At 36.7% G+C, this 25,358-nt stretch overlaps 1 protein-coding gene across 1 annotated transcript in view; it reads right to left on the bottom strand.

Moving 5' to 3' along the window:
• Positions 1-8,383: 8,383 nt before the first annotated feature.
• Positions 8,384-25,358, bottom strand: part of LOC129750886 (neuropeptide SIFamide receptor-like) — a 430,127-nt gene continuing 413,152 nt past the window's right edge. Inside the window, exons 4-8 of the mRNA XM_055746036.1 lie at positions 11,638-11,920; positions 11,235-11,569; positions 10,886-11,166; positions 10,211-10,534; positions 8,384-9,850 (exon numbers count right to left, since the gene is read on the bottom strand). Coding sequence (XP_055602011.1) covers positions 9,609-9,850; positions 10,211-10,534; positions 10,886-11,166; positions 11,235-11,569; positions 11,638-11,920 — 1,465 coding nt within the window. The 3' untranslated portion in view covers positions 8,384-9,608. The remainder of the gene's footprint in view (positions 9,851-10,210; positions 10,535-10,885; positions 11,167-11,234; positions 11,570-11,637; positions 11,921-25,358) is intronic.

Raw genomic sequence — 25,358 nt, 5'->3', positions numbered from 1 at the left:
TTTCGAATTTCATTCCGCTCTCTCATGCTTGAAAGGGATTTTGTTTTGTGCATAGTGTGCGTTCCTTACATATTACTTTCGTTTTCGTTTGATTTGATTTCGATACGGAGCTTTTGTTTTTTTTTCTAGCTCGTCACATCCATCAATTTATTATAGTTGTTTATCTTTGCGCTCGCGTTGATTGGTCTAACACATTTCCTTGGTTGGTTTATCTGTAGCATTTTCGATAGGTTCATAGTTAATACTTTTTATTTATTTTTATTATTTTATCTTTCACTATCCATTATAAAATAGTTTAACTAACAATGGTCCATAAGTGCGGCTCGAAAGAAACACCGATATCTCGATTATGTTTTACCTTGTTTTCGATTTAAAAAGAACACTTATGCATGTTCCTGGAATAACTTTTTTTTCTGTCTTCTAACTTTTTTTGAAAGTTACCAACACGTCTTAAAAACTATAGAAGTTTTATCCCTTAACCCTTTCGAACTATTTTGGATCGAGATAAAAAAAAATTGCGAACTCGGGGACTCTCGCAATCTTAAACCGTTTCTATAAATTCCATCGATACACACGCCGTTGATTAAAAAATCTCATTAAGCGAAATTCATCAAAGAGCTGATCTCGATACGGTACATACAGATTTATAAAGGTAAACAGCTAAAGAGATTCGTTTCTATCCGATTTGCATCATATTGAAATAATATCTTAACAAATAGTAAAACAACAATGAAAATCTCTTGACAACAATTTATAACAAAATCAATATTCTACGGTATAATTTTTATTTGATAAAAACTATTAATGATTGAACTTTCAATAACATCAAGTTAAACTCACAAACATTCACAACATTCAACGTTCTGCTCATTTAAATAATTAAGTGATGAAAAAAAATTGAAAAGTTGACAATGATATTGTCGAAGAAAATTTAAAGTTTGTATTTTTTCTTTAAACGCACTGATTCATTGCTTTGTACCTAGTACTTTTGAGAATATGTTAAAAATTTATCGACAAACAGTTAAAAGGTGGCTCCAGAGACTTGGGATGCCGAGGAATGCTCAGAACTCAATTTAAAAACAGATGCACTGTATTTATTGAAACCTCTGTATTTTTATACAAAATAAAAGTCAACTGGATAAAAATACTTAACGAAACACAACACTGGCATTCAGATTTTGATCTGACAGCTCATTGAGTATAAAAACTTATACTCATGTGATAGAAAAAAATCATTAAGTCTTGGCAGAATCTTTTATTTTGGTTTTTTGGATTCCTGTCCTAGTAGGCCTGTGCCATAAAAAGAAATATGTTATTCAATCTTGGTAACATGGCAACTGCATCTCAAACTTGTAACAACATCGCCAGTGCGATAAAAAGGCAATCATAAGAGCAAGCTCACTGGTGTTGGGAAAAAATGGTAGAAATTTTGGACACTTTTAGAACATTTTGAAAATGTTGCCATGTAAAAACATTTTCAAGATCCGTCGCCTTCAAGTTTTTTTTACAACACGTGTTGTATTTTCGCATGCTGTGATGCAAAAATAGCAATATTTCTATCACATACGGCTGAAATAGTAACAGTGCTGTAGAAAAAATACAACGCCCAGGGATCATGAAAATATTTTTGCGTGGTAAAATGTTTAAAATGTGTCAAGTGTCAAAATTTTTACCACTTTTCCCCAACACGAGTGAACTTGCTCTAAGAGCAAGTGGTAGAAATTTTGACACTTGTAGCACATTTTGAAATTCTTACCATGCAAAAATGTTTTCAAGATCTTTAGGCGTTGATTTTTTTTACAACACTGTTTGTATTTCAGTCGTACGTGATAGAAAACGAGCTTTTTTGCATCACAGCATGCGAAAATAGAACACATGTCAGTTTTATATACCATGCCAATCGAAATTATCTATTTCTCTGTCAATAGGTATTCGATTTTTTTTGGAAAGGGCTTCATATTAAAGATTGATTCTGCAGGCTCATCGGAAACTTTATTTTGCATTGGATTTTCTGTTGGAATAATCGGCAATCGAAGAATGCTGGTAACTGCTCGCCTCTATGGAAACAAAAGTTTTCTTTTATAAACAACCGTGAAAGTTTTCTTAGTCTACATTAAACTCTCCACCAAGCTGCTAATTAATCTGTTCCAGTGTAAATCCTGTTCGAGATATTATTAATCAATTATTAAGAGGTTATGGGCGACTCACGTAAAGTTCCGGTCCACGTGATCCCGCAGTTCTCGGACACCGGCTTTGACAATTGGCGCTTCAGCTGGTGGAAGCTTATTTGAAATCGGTGAATATTTTGGACGTGGTCAAGAACGATCCCCCAGAAAGGCGACGTATTTGCTGATTTCGTTCATTCACGATGACCTGCTGGACCTCGTACGGGACAAAAAGAAGTTGAAGGACATTTGGACAAGCCTGGAAAACGTTCATGCCGAAGTTGGTGTTACTACCGAAACCTAGGAAACCCCCAGGATATCCATCATCGTACAGACCCATTTGTCTGCTGGACACCCTTGGTAAGCTACTGGAGAGGATAATATTCAACAGACTTATTATCTACACGGAAGGCGAAAGTGGACTGTCGGACAGACAGTTCTTTTTTCGGAAAGCGAGATCTACGGTGGACACCATCCATATGGTGACAGAGTACGCGAAGCGCGCATATAAAAAGAAGCGGACAGCCGTTCGTCACTGCGTCATTGTGACGATCGTCGTTAAGAATGCCTTCAACAATGCCAGCTGGGAAGCTATTGGCAAAGCGCTTCACAGGATGCGTGTTCCAAATACCCTCTGCAGGATAATAGGAAGCTTCTTCGAAAATCGAGCCCTGACGTATGAAACCGAAACTGGGTTACGATCTACTGCCCTAACAGCGGGTGTTCCACAGGGTTCAACGCTGAAACTACCAGTAGGCGTACAGATAGTCATGCTCATGATCACCGGCGAAACAATCGAGGAGATAGAAGACCTTGCAACGGTTTCCGTAAAAAGGGTTGGCATCTGGATGGAGGGAGTTAAGCTTCAGACAGCTCACCAAAAAACCGAAGTTCTGTTCGTGACCAATAGAAGAGTTGTGCCACACATGGAGATTACTGTTGGAGGACACACGACATCTTTAAAACAGCAGCTGAAATACCTTGGAGTAATGGTCGGCAATCGCGCATGTCAAATACTGTTGTGAATCTAAAGTCATAGAATCATTGGCCTGGACCAAGGTTCTTCAAATACTAGGTTATCTGACTTTTACAGTAAGTAGGCGATGAGTGTGCGGTGATGAGTGGTAGGAAGTGGTAAGCTCGTTGCGTTTGTTAGTAAACATTAAAAAAAAATCCATTCGCAGATAATTTCATTTTTGAATTTTTCAGTTCTCGAATAATACAGAAATTTGTGTTCCATTTGTAAAGAAGTGCCCTCTCTTCCAGGGTGAATCTTACAAACTCGAAGAGATTTAATTGCTCTCCCGTGTGTACCGTATGTAACGAAATTTTGTTACATTTATTAAATGATTCAAATATTACTATGATTGATTAGATCCCGGATCGCAGATTGAGAGCCATTTCCTGCCTGGATTTAGAAAAGATGTTCCGAAGGCGTTCAGCCAACGTTGACACGATTGAATGTAAGTTATTGACCGATGAACAGCTGAAAGGTGAGGTGGAACAATCGATAAGCAAACCTCACCTATAGCCCAGGTACATCAGGTTTGACAAGATTCATCGAATATTCTTTCTCAAAATGGTACATTCAAGGGCCTCCCGGAGTCGAAGGGCTTGATAACGGAAACATTCCTCAGCGAGCATGTTTATTGAAAACACTGTCCAGCAAGAACAAACTTATTTTTTATTTTCAAAATGAAAATTTATTGACCATTCTATGACGTTTAGAACGATCTTGCCACAATTAGCAATTCTTAGGAAAGCTTTTAAACCTAGTTATATGTGCATATATGTATCAGCAGGAGAGTATGAAAATATTATACTAACTACTCATTATTTACTATTTTACAAAATCAATAATCATTGTTACATGATCTGCTGTACTTATAATTACAAAACGCTGTTTTATTTGTGCTTATGATTGGGAACAGGCAGATTGTAGCAATTCTTCACTGATGGCCGGGTCTAGTTCACTAAACATAACAATCTGTCGCAACTACAATAAGTGTGGTGAGCCAGCCGGCACTGATTCTTCATAGTCGCGTATCATTTCGTTTCGTGAAGCTATTTGACAGACATATTTCCAATTGTTGGAGCGGTTCCAGCTACCTGATTTTCGGTTCCGGATTCTTCAAATAGAACACTACTCACGGGACTGGGTGATCCAACATCGTAATTGTGATCCCAGCCGGTTTTGGTTTTTCCCTTTTCAGCAGACTTTTTTTTTCGAACCAAATCGTATCCCGGTTATTTCATCGAAAAGAAATCTGTAATTGGAAATTGTAAACCTGTGTACTTTTTTGCGTTTTCGATCATTTTTATCATATCTACCTGCACGTCCCGCGTTTTAGAGAACAGCTCCAAACAAATATCCAGAATTTAACGCAGAATGTCCAACATTCAACCCGCAACAGAGCAATCATACCGAGCACGATCCCTAGAGAAGGGAGTGAATCCACGGAGTAGAACTTCTCGACACTTGTAGGTGTCCTCTGCGTTAAGGTCCTCGGGAGTTTTTCACGTTCATAAAACGAGCAAAGCCGTCGGGATATGCTTTTTACTGCACTTCGGCTCGAATCGAATCACACGTATGATGAAACTCGAAAAACACTGAATGCTTTGTTGGTAAACAAACGCAACGTAGCCTTGGTAGCCAATTTGAAAAACGAACATGGCTGATCTGGAAATATTATAGATCAGTACACCTACTATATACCCCCCTTGGCCTGGACTATGCCAAACTGCCATGGTCCAAAGAGTAGCATGAGACGTCTCCTTGCGAGCGTAGCACTGTCGAAACTACGATACGGAGGAGCGGCCTCTGAAGCTCCGCTACAGAGGTAGAGCACGACAGATCCAAATTACGGAGCACATCGGCTGATAGCCATGCGAGATTCCTGTGCATACAGGACCATATAAGCAGAATCAGCTTTTGTAATCGCGTGCATGATCCCCATCGACATAACTCTGGCGGAAGATATGGAGTGTTACGAGCATCGCCAATGATTCAGACTGAGTAAATCGGAAGTATGGAGAGGTCAACTTCTACCTGACCCAGTTTCTTCTGGGTTATGGGGGCTTTAAGCAATAGCTTATCAGCTCGCCTTATTGCCCGGAATGTGTAGATTCGGAGGAATCGGCTATCTTCGTCTGCCCCGGCTTCATTTCAAGGCGTCAACAACTTAAACATTTTTACGCCGAAAATGTTGTGAGTGAAATGTGTCGTGACGAATAGTCGTGGCGTGCTATAGTCGACGAAATCTCGCAAATCATGCGCTATCTCATAAATATTGACACGCTAATGGAAGGTCTTGGGCCTCGTATAAGACCACAATTCAAAAGCAACGCGATCTTAGGGCGCGGTATAACCCTAATCTGGACTCATACGTGTGGTGGGACTTAAAAGGTTTCATCTACGATCTTTCCTGCAGCAAAGGGAAGCGGAGCTACCATTCGGGGTGGTCGTGACGGGATTCTAGCTTGGTGGTTTCTCAACCGGCCATGCCTTGGTGGTTGCTGGAGTGGATGCTGTGACGGGCGCGAGTTACTTTGAAAGCATTACCTAACCGGCATACGTCTCGGGGTCTTTTTTTTATGTATCATAGGGTGAAACCAAAGGGCACATCTGACATACGAAGCCCAAGGTGATTTTAGTGGGACGAACCCACTCATGCCAGCAAACACCAGGCTGTTATGGTTTGAAGTTAAATTTCCATCTTGTATAAAAAAAATAAAAGAGAACGTTCATGACAAGAAATCCGTTTCCTCGTAGACCTTCATCCGAAAGCGACTTGCGAAGCTGAAAATGGTTAAAGGATCGTCAGTGAAGGACCATTTGAAGATCTTCGAAGAGCTTATTCGTCAGCTGAAGTTGACCGGAGCGAAGCTCGAAGAAAACGACGTTATCGCTCAGCTCTTCCCTAATCGTTTGATACCTTAGTAACCGTTTTGTAGAATCTTGGAGAGGAAAATCTGAAACTGGACGTTGTTCGAGAGCGCCTCCTTGCAGAGGAATTAAAGAAAACGGACCAAGTTGCAGATTCCAACCAGGAATAACCTACTGCTTTTCATGATCGAAACAGAGGACGACGTTCGTTAAGTTCACGGAAAAGTGCAGACACTGCCAAAAGAAGGGACATTAGGCCAAAGATTGTCGTGTCAAGCTTACGTCGCACGGACAAGCTGAAGCTAATGCTGCAAGTGGAGGTAAAGCGATATCCTTCATGACCGGAAGGAGTTTTTCCGAACGTTAGGCGGGTGTCGTGTCCTTCAAATTGGATTCTGGGGCCACGGACCACCTCGTGAACGTGAAACACTGTTTCGCTGACATTACGAAGCTGAAGACACCGGTTATCACCAATGTGGCGAAAGACGATCAGTCGCTGATATCCCTGCATCGAAGTACAATTACGGGCATCAATAAGGAAGGCGTCTAATTGGTTCTGAAAGATGTGTTGTTTGTTCCTGATCTTCGCGAAAATCCTCTCTCTGGGAAGAAGCAAGAAAAGTACGACATGGTAACATTTATCGAGGAACTAGGTAAATTGGGATTTTGTGATGTAGGTATGTCTTCTAGGAAAGCAGTGCTGAGAACCATTCTCGGGTACTAGAGTTCGTGGTTCAAGACCTTAAGAGAGAATCACTCCGTCGTGTTTGGTCCTATCACACCGCCAGCTTGGAATGTTTCTCGGTACTTTGTATCGTTTATTGACGATTTCACGCAATTCGCGGTAGTTTATCCCCTCAAGAAGTCAGAGGAATTCCAACGGTTCCGAGAGTACCAAGCGAAGGCAACGGTCGCTCTAGGATATTCGATTTCGAAGCTGACTGTGGATCACGGCTGAGAGTATTGCTCCAAAGACCAGGAGTTTGACGAGTCCAAAGGGATCTAGGTTGAACCAACTGCAGCGTATACACCACAGCAAAATGATATATCAGTCATCCATTTTAACTACCTGCTCATCGTTTGCGATCGTCTGGAGCTGATGAAGCAGATCAAGCTATAACTTTCCAAAAATCTTCAGATGACGGACCTTGGGGAAATTAACCACCTTCTCGGAAACAAGATCGGACTGCTGGTTCGATATCTCTGAGTCAACAAGTCGCTGTGGGTCGTGTGTTGAAGAAATTCGGCATGAAAGGAAGGCTGCAGATCGTAGCAATAGGAACAGCAAACCAACATGCGGATGCGTTCACCAAAGCTCTGCAATCTGGACGTTTCTGCAAACTGCGGCTTCTCCTGGGTTTGACCGATTCAGGGCAGGTGTTGGAATAATCGGCAATCGTAGGCAGCTGTATCTAACTGGATCCGGCTCGAAGGACCACATCCTGTTTCCCAAATTAAACCCCTCCTGTGGATGCTGAACAAATGTAAGGCCACTGTTGCTAGCATGATCACCTTGGATATCATACGCGAGGTCTTACTGAGGAAGTTGCAATAAACTTCATCAGTTCTGGAACATCAAAGAAAACGCAGTTTCTGTGTAAGATCAGTAACTATACCTAAAAGATTAAACAAAAAAATAACGCAAAATTTCGTTTCTTGTCGTCTTGGTAGCCGACATAAAAGTTTTAGGGAGGAGTCATTTATGAATCACGAACAAGCATAACATTCGTCTCTGTTCTAATTGAAGAAAGCATAGGTAGATCTTGATCAGATCAGTTATCAAAATTTGATCTCAATATTATTCAGGTTCATCAAAATGCCAGTGTCGGAAAATAAAAAATCAAGTTTTATCATCACCGTCTGTTCAACATTTACAGGATTCTTTTAGAAAAAATTTACAACAAACAATGTTACCAAACATCGAAAAACATTCAAATGAAATTACAATCGATTCACGCAACTGAAGGATCAACATTCAAAATGTTTTCTGTAAAATAAAAGGTAAAAAGTTTCAATCATTATTCGATACCTTATATGCGATGCCAACGTCGCACCAGCGCGATTCGAATTGTACTCTTCGATTCATTGTTTCTTCTCTTTTCTCTTTCTTTGTTGGATTTTCTTTTGTTTGTTGTAAAGCTTATGTTACCTTAGCGTTAGAAAAGCTCATTCTCTCGTTCGTAAGTTAGCATATGTGTAGTAGTATGTATGTTTGTATGTATGCAAATGGTAGGTAATGTAGACAGATTTGTTGTTGTTGGTTTGTTCTGGCTAAAATGCGCATATCTACCTACTATTTTGTCGGTAGACGGTTAGTTTTTTTTTGGGTTCTGTATTTTTTGCTTTATACTATGAGATTGCTACACTAACGAAATGCGCCGACTTTAGCATTGATTTCCTGTTGCTTTGCTTCGAGCGCACTGTTGCAACCAACAAATTTCACTAGTTCATTTGTTTACTTTTCCTTTGTTCGTATAAGTACTATTGTTTATTTGTTTAGCAGCATTTTTGTTTTCGATACAAAAACATTACACATACAAACACAAACTGAATCAACACAGACATTTGTTATTAGTTTTATTTTGTTCTATTACATTTACCATTGATTAATTTCGCTAGGCGCCGCCCTTCTTGCTTTCCGTTTACAGTTCGGGAACAAGCCAGGATTTCTTCAAATTTAATTATTCTAGTGTTTGCTCACAAACTTGATCGAATTGCAAACAAACGGTAGAACTACTATTTCGTTTTTGTTTCGCTCATTCGAGTTGCTCAATGAGCGTCGCGTCGAAGGATGTACCAGAAGTAAACTTTGCGCATCTCGATGATGGGTTGCTCTGTTTTGATGCATGCGTGTTGTTGTGATATCTTAGCTACTACAGTAGGCGGTTATTGGATGACTGTGTGCTGGATGAAACTGAGGCAATGCAATGGTGTTGTCGTTTGGTTCAGTTGAAGAAAGAGGTGAGAGATGAGGTTGTAGTCTCTAGTATGCGTTCAAGATTGAGAGCGTCTTAAGCATTTGTACGAAATTGATTGCCATTTCCTGCTTAGGGGGATGTTTTGTATTTGTGCTTTGTTAGATGGCCTGGATGTTGTCGGAAAAGAGGGATGAAGAACGTCCAGGAATAGCCTTTGATTGTGTTCAAAAATGATTGATTGGTCAGAAAGTTTCCAGCTCAACGTGAAGATATGCAGGGTGATCGGTGCGATAGAGCTTCACTACAACGGTGGGTGCGGTGGGTAATTTCTCATAGGTTTCGGAATAGATTGACGTGTCCCTGGATGGAAAGTGCCTCGAGGGAAAAGGGCAGTTAGTTTACCGTATTCGCGGCGCGAATCAATGTAACGTGAGCTGAGCCCCGGGATGCTGAACAACCTCAGACTGGGCAGCATCTTTGTAAACGGTCCTTAATAAGGTTTGTAGGAATAAAATTCGTTTGGTATACGTATCATGGACTGGACTGGAAGTGATCACTACGGGCTTAGGCAGGTAGTGCTACATGCTCTCACCATCGAGAGCGATGGCATGGTACATCTTCGTGCAAGACCTGTAAACCTTATCCATTGAAAAAGCCAATGTTCTTTCTGATGGGCGATGCGGAACTACACTGTGAGTCTGTCTTCTTCAGGATAGATGATATGTACGGACCATCGCCGTTGCTGGCCCGGTGTATCGTTGTTACGGAGTCTTGCTTGGTAAGGCTGCCCCCCGGTTTTTGGTCAGCAAACGAGATTACCGAGTGCTGCTTTACCAACTGGTGGCGCTTGTTCGCTGGAGGTCCTGCTGCGCTTTCATAAACTACAACGAGCAAGAACAATAGAGGGTGCCGTCGATTAGTGTTGATCGGGAGAGGCGACAGCGCAGACGACGTGCGGCGTCCACCGTACTGATGATAGTGGTGAAGGTGGTTTTGGTGGTGTTGGTTACATTCTGAGTGGTGGTCATGGTGATGATTGTGGTTTTGGATATGACGAACTGATGGACATCGACTACGTGCCTTGTAAAGTGGCCATCTAGTGGTGGGATTGGTCGATTCAAGTTCTAGACATGCTAGAGTTGATTCTAGTGGTTTTGGTGGTTGTGCGTTAGGGAATGTCGTGCTAGTACGTGCAGGGGTCGTGCTTGGACACCGAAAAGTAAGAAAAGATTTCGGCTTACCTGATTTGGGCTCATTGATCGAGAAAATAGAATCTTGCTTAACGAGTTTGTGTCTTTTGTGTTCAATGATTGACAGGACGCTGTCCTGGCTCGAGAGCGATGCAGAGTACTTCTTGCTGGCACTTGAATGTTCAATGTACGAGATCTGGGTATCCTGCTTGCACAGTATACCCTTGCGTGGTTCAATGTAAGAGATTTGACTGTCCTGACGGGAGATCGAGTCCGAGGCCGAACTTTGCTTCGAAAGCATATCTCGTGACCCATTACTATCCTGCTTCAGAAGCATCTGTCGCGAATTGTCGCTATCTTGACGATAGAGCACTGCTATTGATAGTGGATGAGCATGTATTGAGGTATGGGTTGATTTATGGTTAGTGGTGGTTGGTGTACGATGCATGATGATGACGAGCCAGACAGCGACAGATACAGAAAGGAAGAGAACAAGAAAGACAGTTCAGTATAACTCAGTGCGATTACGCTTTAAATCCAGCTAGATATTTCTTATACGTATGTATCACTTCAGTTCTTTTGTTTTTCAGTAAATATCCTAAACAGATCAATATTACGATTTACAATTCTAGTAATGAGATGCTTCCAAATATATACGAAAAATAAATCTAAAAACAATAGATAAACCGAGAGGAAATTAAAACTTATGCTGAAACTTTACGGTACCCGATCGTGAGGCGATGCTGTCCTGTTTCAACAGTGTCTGTCTCGATATGCTGCTGTCCTGTTTCAGCAACATGTGCCGCGAAAGATTGCTGTCTTGCTTGCTGATGGCGTGATGTCGTCTGCCGCCGGCCTTCTCTTCGTACGAGATGTACGACACCGCATCGGCCGACTTCATCGAGGGGCTGTACTGCATGGGAGGCCGCTGCTTGGTGCTGTTGTGGTAGTGCGACGACTTACGGGTGCTCGTCGAAGACGACGCGATCGCAACTGTTTCGTAGTATCTGTTGAAAACAATAGGAACCACAGATTACCACTTTGAAGTTTTAACAGAAGCTCTAAAAGAACTTACCTCAACCGACCGCAGCACTTTCTCGATCGTATGATTGCGGCAAATCCTTTCCGATACTTCTTGTTGAAGAAGGCGTACAGAATGGGATTGATACAGGAGTTCGACGCCCCCAACCATTGCGCGATCGGTGTAGCAATCTGCAACAGCTCCTCTTCGCTACTTTCCAGGGCACCACCCAACTTGATCCGGGCAAAGATCACGTACAGCGGCAACCATGATAGTACAAACAAAATAACAACTACAACAAGCATCTTAACAACTTTGATCTTCGACTTCTGCTGCATCCGATCCATTTGAGCGTCCTTTGAGTCACCCGGTATCGATCGCCTCCAAACCTGTAAGAGCATTTTTCCAACAAGTTACTTCCCAAGAAAACATTTCCCAATACACTACTTCCACACACCTTAATCCAAATCAGTATATAACAAATCGTGATCAGGGTCATCGGCAGCAGATAACAGGCCACCAAGTTGGCGAGCAGAAAGTACAGTGCCCCATCGGTTCCCGGGGGCCACACCTCGACGCACAGCTTAATTTCCGGGGCGTCCGGGAAGATGGGCACCAGCTCGAAGAACAGCGCCCACGGGATGGTCGAGGCCAGTGCGATGATCCATATGCACACGATCATGAACCGGGCCCGGCGTTTCGTTATCTGTAGCTTCAGCGGCCACCAGATGGCGAGGAATCTGGAAGGAAAAAAGAGAGAACATAATTTAGCTTCACAGTTCATACTACTAAAACAACAGTTAAGGCTATGGTTGAATAAATTCCATTTGCAAATTTTAGGGTAAAATCGTTTTTGACGAAGTTGTTCTTGTATCTCATCTCATTTAATCTCTAAAGGGTGTTCGGATCAAAAAGTAGTTAACTTAAATTCGCCGTATTTTTTCTCATCATTCATATAAAAATCCTGAACACCCCTAATTTGTAGGTGTATGTGTACATTGTGTAGATTGATGCTTCCATTTAGCTTTCGACATTAGGCCTTTAGTTTTCAAGATAGCGTCCAAGAGAGAGGAACTATGAATCAAAATTTTGAACATGCGTCGTGAAAATCCAAATTACACGCACGCAGAAGTAGCAAAACCGTTGCAGGTTTTTCACCACCACTGTCACCAAAGTAATAAAAGTGTTCGGGGAACGTTTTTCGACAACTAGGAAGCCAGGATCTTGGGGAAATTGAAATCCGGGAGACGCAGTGACGAACAGGAGAGTAGCTAGCACTTTCAAGCGAACTTCAATCTCTCCAATCTCTCCAATCTCCGTTCGAGATGTCGCCAATAAGTTGGAAATATCGTCTTCAACCGTGCATGAAGCTTAAAAACGATCCGAACTATCGACTTTTAAGAAGGTAGTGACTGCTAATCGCAATGGAAAGCAAAACCTTACGGCAAAAACAAGATCTCAAAAGCTTTAGACGGCATTGTTGACAAAGTTTGGTTGCGTGGTAATGGACGACGAAAGCTACGCCAAGGCAGATTTCAGTCAGCTTCCGGGACAAAAGTTTTATACAACATCCGGATGGGGAAAGGTGGCAGACATTTTCAAGCATATAAAACTATCAAATTTTCCAAGAAATATTTCGTTTGGGAAGCAATCTTTACCTGAGGCTTGTAAAGCGACATTTTCGTTGCAGCAGTCAACTAGGAAATTTACGTAAATGTCTCTTCAAAAGCGTTTGCTGCATTTCCTGAAGAAACATGACGTGTCTGTGCTGTTTTGGCCGGATTTGGCATCCTGTCATTATGAAAAAGGTTATGGAATGGTATGTCTCTAACAACATTCAGGTTGTGCCCATGGATAAAAACCCTTCCTACACACCAGAACTTTTCCCTATCGAGAAATATTGGACGATAGTTAAGGACAACCGTAAGACGACCCAAAAAACTGTAAGCAGCGAGAAGCAGTTCAAAGCAGACTGGCATTCTGCCTGCGCCGAAGAAATTGGTAAGGTGATTGTACAAAATCTGATGGCAGGCTTCAAACATAAGTCTCGCCAATTTGGACTGGGTCTATCGGAATTTAACTGAGTATTTTTTCCGTCTTTTATGCAGATTGAAGTTCAAAAAGAAAGATACCGTAAAACGGGGTAACTTTGATCACCGGGGTAAATTTGACTAACAATAAATTTTGCCACATTATGATCAATAACTCAGTCAATAGTTTGGAATCTGGAAAACTGTTTTTTTTACGTTCGAAAGCCTATTAATTGAGTATCAAATAGGCAATATTTGGTTTGTATTTGAAATTTTTTTCTGTGTGTAAAAAATCTAATTTCAAAATCTTAAAAAAAAATATTTTTTCAAGACTCGCAAACGAAAAGCTCTCCTGATGATTCCAAAAAGCATTTAGAATCAAACGGGTTGTTTAATGTGAAAGAACAACTTTTTATATGAACAGTTATAGTGCTATTTTTATAGTCATGAATGATAAATTTTTGATATTTAAAAACTAAGGACATTTTCCAAGAGTAAGCCCGTATTGAACAAATGGATAGGAACCCTTTCAAATCGTTAAGTTTGAAGAAAAAATTAAAATGGAAATAGTGGGAGGTCCTAGGGCAGAATAGAGACTGATCAATGTCACCCCAAAGCATCAAATTCTGATCAGAGACGAAAACGATTTTGAAATCAAATTTAAAGTGGTCTAATAAATTTCTGCATCTATGTTTTACGTTCATAGAAGTTCAGTACTGGTTTTAAAAATGTAAAACATGCCACATTCCCCTTAACAGAAAAGATTGAAATATATATAAAATTCCTATTTTAATAGAAATTTTCGTTCATGTTAATCCTCTAGTCAATTAGTTTTAATAAAAAGTACATTTGCCTAAGTTGCTAACTTTGAAAAAAAAAACCAATCATTTATTGCGTTGCTATTGGCTGATTGCTGGGCTAAAATGAGATATGTTTAACCGTGAAAAGCCCAGCTTTTTATTAGGAGTTTCGCAATAGATAAATAGCAACTGTAGAATAAAACATGATTTTAAAAATTTAAGTTTTTAGCTAAATAAACTTTCCGAAGACTTCAAGTTATTTTGACTTAGAAGTTAAAGAAATTTTATTTATTTTCTTCGTGTTGATACGAAATTCCGATGAAATTTCAAACCAAAAAGAATCATAGAAATTTTTTAAAGTATAAGTTAAAACGCTTTGCAGTCTTCAACAAAGAAGTAAAAAATAATAAAACGTTATCAATGATTGATTTATCATTAAACTGATTTTCTTAAACGCCTTATCAGTAAAACTGGATGCGATAGACAAAATATGACAAAAAATTCGAGTTCAGGACGCCAAATTTTTAAAGACCACTCTGTTGCGACAATTTACGACTCGTGCTATAAAAACTTGTTGCAATGAATAACTACTTAGAAACCATTCATGAAACATGGTTTTTGCCTCGTGAATATTGAAAAATATGGCCAACAAGTTATTAAGTCATTATTAAACAGTTTTGAGGATTATTCAGCAGCATATCAAATTTTGAGACATAGACAAAATTTAAAACATTGAACTCATTGATTATTTTTTAATTTAAACGAAGGTATTTCAGTTTCAGGATGAATAAAAAAATGCAAAAGGAATTCAAAATTATGATACTTCAATTTATTATAATAAAATCAATAAAGTAGGGGAGATGGGGGGCATAATGGCCACCTTAAGGAAAACGCTTATTTAACCATAGAGAATAGCTGTAATATGTGAGTTACATCATTGTTTCGTGTTCAGAAACTCAAATAGTCTATTGCCTAATTGGATGAAACTTGAAAAAGAAGATAAAAACGTTTAAAAATGCATTTTAAATTTTTTGCCGAAAGCTGAAAACCAGTCACTGTAGAGGCATAATGAACCCCCCGAGGCAGTATGAGCACCATTAATGAAGGCATAATGAGCGTTCTCTGAAGGGAATTCTAGCAGCAAATTCGACTCGATGAAGTCAACTGAGTAATAGAGCTACAGCTTGACTTGTAGCGTCTGACGATTTGGCCTATTGGTAAGATGTCGGAGAGGTAATCAGTAGGCTCGAGTTCGATTCCTGGTCGAGGTGATTTTTTTTTCATTTATCATTCATGATCATGATTGCACTAAACGGTGAGGCGTAGATTCATCAAACAAAGCAATAACAAAATAATCTAGGTCTGTTTGTAGAGTTCAAAGAATTAACACATGCTCATACATTATGTTTCTGGTGTTTTGTTTGACGGATGATGCTTTGATCCTATTAGTCGTATAATGTAACAATAAAAAAAATCAATCAATGGTATGTGCAAAAAACAATACCCCCGAACAGGAATCGAACACGAGTCTACTGATAACCTCTCCGACACCTTACTAATAGGCCAAATCGACAGACGAAACAAGCCAAGCTGTAGCTCTATTATACAGTTGACTTCATCGATTTGAATTCGCTGCTAGATTCCCCGGCATAAAATGCTCATTATGCCTCCATTGATAGTGCTCTGTTCGCCTCTAGTGAACAAATTAAAGTAAAAAAGCGTTTTAAAATTGATTGAAGTGAAAATTGAAAAATTGTATGATGTTGAAAATTGAGAAACAATGTGTAGATCATGTTGCAGTGCGTACATTTCAGATCAAGATGATTTAAAGGTCATTAAAGCTTATTTGGTGGTGCTCACAAATTACAATATTTTCGTCACTGGAGCTGGTTATTATTTAATATTTCTGTAAAGATGAGAAGGATATTTCTTATTTGGTGAAAAATTAAAAGTATGGATAGTACGCAACAAATCCTTATGAAAATTTGTTTAAGAAAATACGTACTCATGTAGAAAAAAAAGAGTGCTCATTATGCACTGGGTGCTCGTTATGCCCTCATCTCCCCTATCGTAAATCAATAAAAATAAGAAACATTTATTTTTGTTTTTCAAGGCGTAGTAAAATTGAATGTTGCAGTTTGAATTGATTCATACTCGAATTAAACTACCTGTACTTTTTAAATATTTTGAACTTATTATGAGTTCAAGATAACACTTTGATATATTGAAATTGCTAATTTTGAAAGAAATTTAAAAAGGAATACTATGATTTTTTGTAGTAGCCATAAAATGTCAAAAATAAAAAACATTTTAAAATCCTCTATTGCATACGACTGCCTATTTGGATTTGAACTTTTTTTTTATAATATTTTAGCATTATTATGTTCTGTCAAACATTTCAAACCAAATTTATAATTAAAATAAACTGGTTTTGTACATTAACAATAAAAATTATTGAAAAACAGATCTAGTATTTTTTGGCAATAAAAATATTTCCATCAAAAGAAATTTTCAACATTATCACATTTCATTCAGTAGAGGATTAGCTTTGTTATGCAGAATAATGTGGTTTTGATTCCAGTTAAAAAAGTAACAGTTAAGTGATCAACATATATTTTTATTTTATGTCAATTTCTCGGGGTAAAATTATGAAAATTAGGTACCTATTCCGGTTAAAAATAGAATTAAAACATATTTTGTAATGTTTGCTTGGAAACAACCCCCATATCAGGAAAACAAATCTTATAAATTTCTTCAAAAACATGTTAAGCTAAAACCAACAAGTTAAAAAGTGAACAGATAAGGTTTTAAAAATTGAAAAGAAACAACAGGGTACATACAATTTTCAGAAACTATGAGCTAGGTTATAAAACGCAGATTACAATAAAAATATGATATGTACATGTTTTCAAATCTGTAAAGCCTTTGTTTCACAATTTTTTTGTGCCGTCCTGAATTCGAATCATTTGTCAGATTCTGTCAAATTTAGTTCTGGTGATATTGGGTATTTATAATATTAAAATTACTTTTGTGTAAAATACATCATGATGATAACGCAATAACTTTTTCATTTCAAGTCCAATCGTGTTACAGTCTTCAAGGGAAATATTTGTCTCAACTTAAATAATAAATCATAAAAAACAATCGGCTAGTGCAGAGAATACTTAATAATTAAAAACCAGTACTTTATGTTCCCTCCGAGCATAATGCCTATCCACGTTTGAGACTTTGAAATTTGGCATGTGACCTTCTGGTAAGATAATAAAAAATTTTGACTTCGAGTGAATGAGATTTACCATGTTTAATTCTTCCTATACTATTATTAGTATACTGCAGTACGTTGAATTAATAAAAGTTGCAAAAATTACTGTTATGGAAAAGCAACCGGAAATTCTTCAATTTTCAACCGATTTTGATAAATAACCACTTGAAATCTTTCTTTTAAATAGAATAGAATCCTATAGAAAATCAGATTTTTTAAATGTTACCATCGAGTCTGAAACTTTCGCTGAAACAAAAATTTCTCTAACGAAAATTTATCTAGCACAAGTATTTTTTTATTATTCCAAAATTTCATATTTGAAGCATACCTCAAAAACTGTTCTACTGAGATTTTATCTCTTATCGGATTTAGCGCTCGATTTCAAATTTAAAATGACTTTCAGTTTACTAAGTTCAAAAATGCTGTAAATTAGTGTAAAATCAGTATCATTGCAATAATTCTGTTATTTTGACATGGGTCTTTTTTTAAGTACCATGCAATGTTGAATCATTTTAAAATTTTTGAAGAATTTAAATAGTGTCTTCTACCGACATAAAAAGACCCTTATGAAAAAAGAAAAACTTTAACTGGATTTTTCTAAATTTTATTGTAATTTTTTCACGGATTAGGTTAATAATCAGTTCATTCGAAATTTTCGCAAATTTTCAAAGGAATCTTAACATATTCAAGCTTTAAAAAGTATAATTTGGAATTTTCTGGGTAAATTAAGACCAGTGATTGACAAAAGGTAATTTTCCAAACAGTGTGTTTGATAGGAGATGGTTTCCTTTTTAACTAAGCAAATTTTCAGCGATGTCAAATTTATTATAATTAAACAACAAAAAAATATCGTGTTGTACATAAAAATTAATGTCTTGTGTTTAACTCTTAAATTGAACATTATCACTGGAAAATTATAATATTAGCATCTTTTTACATTTCCATACGAAATTTAACATTAATTTGCTTGGTTCTATATGATTGATAGTTTTTTTTTTTCAAATAATTGTCACGATGTGCGATACTTGAACAAGTTTTAAGAGACTTTTTAAATTTCTCATCTAATTCTTTGAGGCAGTTTTGAACACTAGGTTTCGGTAAAATTAGTGAGTTTTTTTTATTTAGAGGTAGTTGAAGAGAAATCAGAGAGTAGTTTAAACATTTCCAAACTTATGACATTCTTCTAACACATTTTTGAACTGTTGAATTCTGACTTGGAAATTGAATTTAGAATGTTGGGTTGAATCCCTCATCTTAGAACCAAAACTGAATTTCGGTTTCCTTGTGTTAATTTTTCCCGGTTTTCCCGGTTCTGTGGCCACCCTGTATTGAACTTTGTTTGGAAAATTTGACAAAATATGAATTCAAGATTTTTTTTATCATCTCCAAAAAGATGTATTTTCTTCTGAATGGATCGTGATCATTAGTTATCATGAAATAACTAATATCTGTCCAATAATTAATGTTTGTCCAGTAATTATCTGATGAAAAAGACTAAAACTACTGAATTTATCTTAAAACTAGAAAATTGCGCCTTAAAGAATGCAATGTTTCTTGGTAGCAGACAAATTTTTAGAATGCTCTCTGTCTAATACTTACACACTGTGAAATAAGAACTAATATGGCAAAAAAAGTCAACGAACCTTTTATCTTTGGATTTTACTAGATTTTTGCCTAGGGTCAGGCAGGGCATAATCACGAAAATGCTTCTCACTTTTTGTGCATATTAACTTGAAATTAAACGTTGTCAGAAAATGCAAAAGACGGCAAGTTGCTGCATTTTTCCAAAAAAATATGATGAAAATAAGAAAAGGGGATCAAGTTTCCCCACTCTCCCCTATAGTTTGCTACAGATAAAAAAAAAAGAATGTATGAAAAATATCAATTAAATTTTTTGAAATTTTGAATTTATTATCAACATTATACCTCTGATCACACTGACATGATACTTAGAACAAAAATTCAACCATTTCCTGTCTAATTTTTTGTTGTCAGATTTTGCAGGTTCGCAATACCGACAGCAGGTGGCGAACCTGAAAATTTTACAAAAAATGCCCTGTAGGAAAAATTTACCTGTTTAGACCAATTTTATCGTAGACATTGTCTGTTTTTTTTTAAAGTTGGGTGGCGTTTCCTTACTAGGATAGCATTTCTTCAAATCGATCGATGCGCACTCTGGAATCGACATTGCGTACTGTTGGAAATATTATCCAGAAAATGAATTCAAGTGTCCAGTCGTATGGTCAGTGGGAGCTTGGTTATCGAATTGCATTAAAAAAAATCATTCATGTTTTTGTAATTTTTTTTTTCTATTTTCGACATATGATTTAATAATTTTTTAAATTATTGTTTTTAATATAAAATTTAGAATCTGTTCTTGTTTGCTCCATAAGTTTATTGAGTATGCCTAAATTTATTTTTTTTATATGGAATCACCGCTTTCGGGCTATGATAGAAACAATTTTCGTTACTAATTATCGTCATATCACAATTCCGTTTGCTTGATAAGTTCTCGAGTCATGAAAAAATGTATGGTTGGCCCTCCTCCGTTCTTATTCCTGCAATGGAAAATGAATGACTACCAAATTATTGAGAGCATAGCATTTCTTAAAACCAAAAACTCGCGTAAGTAAAATTTGTCTCATTTCCTTGATTAGTTCTCGAACTATGCAAACAATTTATGAGGGACCTTCTTCTTCTAAATACCCTCCCATGCCAAACAATGTTCTCGTTTGCTTAATCAGTTCTTGAATTATGAAGACATGTTTTTTGTTTATTTTAGAGGTTCCCTCTCATTTTTGAGACCCTTAAAATGTTATAGGAATCTTGACAATTTCGATGGAACTGTTCTAAACTTAATTATTAGGTAATTCCACTATTCTTTGAGTCAAATATTCAGCTAATTTTAAATTTGGTTGTCAAATGTTCTGCCGACCGAACATTCAGTTCAGCTCTAAATGTAAGTTTATCGTCTCTGCCAACGAGTCTGCATTTGAATGTTCATGATATTTTTTTTTAAAGGCAAGCTTGATTGAATGCAATTTGAAATGCATATTTTTCACTCAGTTTCTTATTCAAATGAATATGCACCTTTTCCTAGCTGTCTTCAGGCTCGCCTTGGTCCGACAAATATTTCACAATCTTCACCAGCCGAACACGCACGTAAGATCCTAGGAAAACAGATAGGTATGGCCCAATCCATTACCCAAACAATCTGTCTCCGGTGCAATATTTCCCAGACTAATGAAGGCGAACCGTTTTGCCGGGTGTGCGTGGACCAACACAAATAGATGAACCGGTGGGCTATTTTTTGCGTTTTATCAACACACGGAGAAAGGTTCAAATTGCTTAACCCCCAATATGATAAAACATACCGTTTAGTACGGTGCAACTTGTTCCTAAACAAACATTAGGGGGTTCTGTGCAGAAAACATTTTGAATGTTCAACTTGGGACATCCGAGACTGGAAAAGTTTTTTTTTCTACTCGGATCCAGCGGCTAAAACCGTACACTTTGTCAGTTCGCAATCTGGTTTTCCTGTTTATTGCTCCTATGCTTTCCAGACATAAATAGAAGGAGACTTTAGCTCCAAGGGGATGTTAATTGATCGATATTTCTTTCAAATTTGTCATGGATACCTAAGCCACTTCAATCATATCGAACAATTTTGACTGCTTGAGATATGGATCTAACAATTATTCATTCCCAAATTACAAAACCCCTGATACGCCTCTGTTCAATGCAACGAGACGAGAATATATAGCTTCTTTCGTTAGTCTGAGCATATTGGGATCAAAGAAGTGTGAAAAAGATGCAGAATTTAAATACAGTGTGCGAACTAGATGCTGGGCTACTATTTGTAGCAAGAAATTCACCCTAGGGGCCTTCCGGATGTCTATGTCATTATCAGTTGGTTGAAACTGCTGGCTCCTCCAATGCATCTTTTGAGAATTTAAAATGTCCCATTTTAGAAGCTTGGCCCTCCCAACTCCCAAGTGCTAAATTATCCCAGTACAAAAAATTGCCTTACTAGATTCAATTATCCAAGAATTCAAGAAATCAAGAATTCAAGAATACAAGAATTCAAGAATTCAAGAATTCAAGAATTCAAGAATTCAAGAATTCAAGAATTCAAGAATTCAAGAATTCAAGAATTCAAGAATTCAAGAATTCAAGAATTCAAGAATTCAAGAATTCAAGAATTCAAGAATTCAAGAATTCAAGAATTCAAGAATTCAAGAATTCAAGAATTCAAGAATTCAAGAATTCAAGAATTCAAGAATTCAAGAATTCAAGAATTCAAGAATTCAAGAATTCAAGAATTCAAGAATTCAAGAATTCAAGAATTCAAGAATTCAAGAATTCAAGAATTCAAGAATTCAAGAATTCAAGAATTCAAGAACTCAAGAATTCAAGAATTCAAGAATTCAAGAATTCAAGAATTCAAGAATTCAAGAATTCAAGAATTCAAGAATTCAAGAATTCAAGAATTCAAGAATTCAAGAATTCAAGAATTCAAGAATTCAAGAATTCAAGAATTCAAGAATTCAAGAATTCAAGAACTCAAGAATTCAAGAATTCAAGAATTCAAGAATTCAAGAATTCAAGAATTCAAGAATTCAAGAATTTAAGAATTCAAGAATTCAAGAATTCAAGAATTCAAGAATTCAAGAATTCAAGAATTCAAGAATTCAAGAATTCAAGAATTCAAGAATTCAAGAATTCAAGAATTCAAGAATTCAAGAATTCAAGAATTCAAGAATTCAAGAATTCAAGAATTCAAGAATTCAAGAATTCAAGAATTCAAGAATTCAAGAATTCAAGAATTCAAGAATTCAAGAATTCAAGAATTCAAGAATTCAAGAATTCAAGAATTCAAGAATTCAAGAATTCAAGAATTCAAGAATTCAAGAATTCAATAATTCAATAATTCAATAATTCAATAATTCAATAATTCAATAATTCAATAATTCAAGAATTCAAGAATTCAAGAATTCAAGAATTCAAGAATTCAAGAATTCAAGAATTCAAGAATTCAAGAATTCAAGAATTCAAGAATTCAAGAATTCAAGAATTCAAGAATTCAAGAATTCAAGAATTCAAGAATTCAAGAATTCAAGAATTCAAGAATTCAAGAATTCAAGAATTCAAGAATTCAAGAATTCAAGAATTCAAGAATTCAAGAATTCAAGAATTCAAGAATTCAAGAATTCAAGAATTCAAGAATTCAAGAATTCAAGAATTCAAGAATTCAAGAATTCAAGAATTCAAGAATTCAAGAATTCAAGAATTCAAGAATTCAAGAATTCAAGAATTCAAGAATTCAAGAATTCAAGAATTCAAGAATTCAAGAATTCAAGAATTCAAGAATTCAAGAATTCAAGAATTCAAGAATTCAAGAATTCAAGAATTCAAGAATTCAAGAATTCAAGAATTCAAGAATTCAAGAATTCAAGAATTCAAGATTTCAAGAATTTAAGAATTCAAGAATTCAAGAATTCAAGAATTCAAGAATTCAAGAATTCAAGAATTCAAGAATTCAAGAATTCAAGAATTCAAGAATTCAAGAATTCAAGAATTCAAGAATTCAAGAATTCAAGAATTCAAGAATTCAAGAATTCAAGAATTCAAGAATTCAAGAATTCAAGAATTCAAGAATTCAAGAATTCAAGAATTCAAGAATTCAAGAATTCAAGAATTCAAGAATTCAAGAATTCAAGAATTCAAGAATTCAAGAATTCAAGAATTCAAGAATTCAAGAATTCAAGAATTCAAGAATTCAAGAATTCAAGAATTCAAGAATTCAAGAATTCAAGAATTCAAGAATTCAAGAATTTAAGAATTCAAGAATTCAAGAATTCAAGAATTCAAGAATTCAAGAATTCAAGAATTCAAGAATTCAAGAATTCAAGAATTCAAGAATTCAAGAATTCAAGAATTCAAGAATTCAAGAGTTCAAGAATTCAAGAATTCAAGAATTCAAGAATTCAAGAATTCAAGAATTCAAGAATTCAAGAATTCAAGAATTCAAAAATTCAAGAATTCAAGAATTCAAGAATTCAAGAATTCAAGCATTCAAGAATTCAAGCATTCAAGAATTCAAGAATTCAAGAATTCAAGAATTCAAGAATTCATGAATTCAATAATTCAATAATTCAAGAATTCAAGAATTCAAGAATTCAAGAATTCAAGAATTCAAGAATTCAAGAATTCAAGAATTCAAGAATTCAAGAATTCAAGAATTCAAGAATTCAAGAATTCAAGAATTCAAGAATTCAAGAATTCAAGAATTCAAGAATTCAAGAATTCAAGAATTCAAGAATTCAAGAATTCAAGAATTCAAGAATTCAAGAATTCAAGAATTCAAGATATCAAGAATTTAAAAATTCAAGAATTCAAGAATACAAGAATTCAAGAATTCAAGAATTCAAGAATTCAAGAGTTCAAGAATTCAAGAATTCAAGAATTCAAGAATTCAAGAATTCAAGAATTCAAGAATTCAAGAATTCAAGAATTCAAGAATTCAAGAATTCAAGAATTCAAGAATTCAAGAATTCAAGAATTCAAGAATTCAAGAATTCAAGAATTCAAGAATTCAAGAATTCAAGAACTCAAGAATTAAATTATTATTTTCAATGAACATTGATAAGCCAAAAAATTGGTTTGAATTTTATTGTTCGGAACATGACAGCATTCTAATTGACATTCCAAAACAACAAACCCATTTATCTTCCCGAAAAAAAAAATCTTCTGCAGCAAAAGAAGTGAAACTTTCAACAGCCCATTTTTCGGTCAGCTGGACATGGTAATTTGCGGTTCCATTAGTTTTTTTTCTGCTGCCCGGGATCCCATCCCATGTATCAGTCAGTCTCTGTTGTGGTCCGTTGCGGATATGCGTCAGCCAGAATTAACCTCAAACTTGGCCCGGCAATTGCAATTTTCCCAAAAGTTCAACACAACACTTTTCCACAACTACAGTTGGTAGATACCGGCATATGGGGGAGACCAACAAGAGAGCTCTCGGTCTGGAGATTTTCAAATTGATTTGAACCGGCACTAGACACTCTAGTTGTTTCCAGGATTAGGAACCCGGAAGTTTAGACCGATGGCTGTGAAGCTTCACATGTGGCTTTTTGAAGAGACGGTTTAAACCAGTCGAATGCTCAGGAGCCGTGAAGAAAAGTTGTTCTCCTCATGGCGAGGTTGAGTATATGAATTTTACTCCGGATACAGTTTTCAAATCTTCGGTAATTATCGTTTTGAAGGGGCTTTTTTGTATTGTGCGGATTTAAACCGCAAATTCTTTCTGTTTAGGATATATTGTGAAATTAAATTCAAAATTTTTGAAATTCTCTTGGTTTTGTTTTCTATTTTTGTTGAAATCTAACAATCAATTTCACTTCAAAACTATCCTTACAATACGTATCAATCGCCCTAAAACGAAATGCAATTATGCTCCCCCCATGCGATGTCCACACAATGAATGCTCCGATGTGGTGTCCAGTGCTGACAGTAAAATCCAATCGGCACATGAACCCTGAGAAAACTGTGCACATCTTATGTTTCTTAGAAGGGTAGGTATTTGCTCAATGATGCGACAACACATTTCTCCTCCGAATGCAAGCTGAGTCTTGCGGAGCTGTCTTGCTTATTTTTCCTTGGCCATAATCGTAAGAATCCCTCCAACAATCGAAGTCCTAGGTTCCCAACTAATGCCGCCAGCACGATGACAACAAACGTTAGTATTTTCCGAGGGATTGATAGCTGGCTCCTTGGAGCATGATGAAGTGGCCGTGGCCGTCTTCCTCTTGGGGCGGGAACGTGCCAATTTCTGACCACACACACATGTTGACATCCGGAAGGAAGAAAGGTGACCACATTTGCGGAAAGGTGGAGGGAAAACAAGTGCACCCTACACACACCCGATGTAATGGACCAGACAGAAATGCATCCGAAATCTGAAGTGAGAACTGGCAGAGAAACATGCTTTCCCATTTGGTTCCACCAACAATGTTGCGATACAGTGTGCTTGTGTGATTGTTCAGCAAATGAACCCCGATCTTATTTAAAAAATATAAAAATCTTC

The sequence above is a fragment of the Uranotaenia lowii genome, chromosome 3 (genome assembly GCF_029784155.1).
Source record: "Uranotaenia lowii strain MFRU-FL chromosome 3, ASM2978415v1, whole genome shotgun sequence".
NCBI lineage: Eukaryota > Metazoa > Arthropoda > Insecta > Diptera > Culicidae > Uranotaenia > Uranotaenia lowii.
This window is presented reverse-complemented; position numbering and strand designations above follow the sequence as displayed.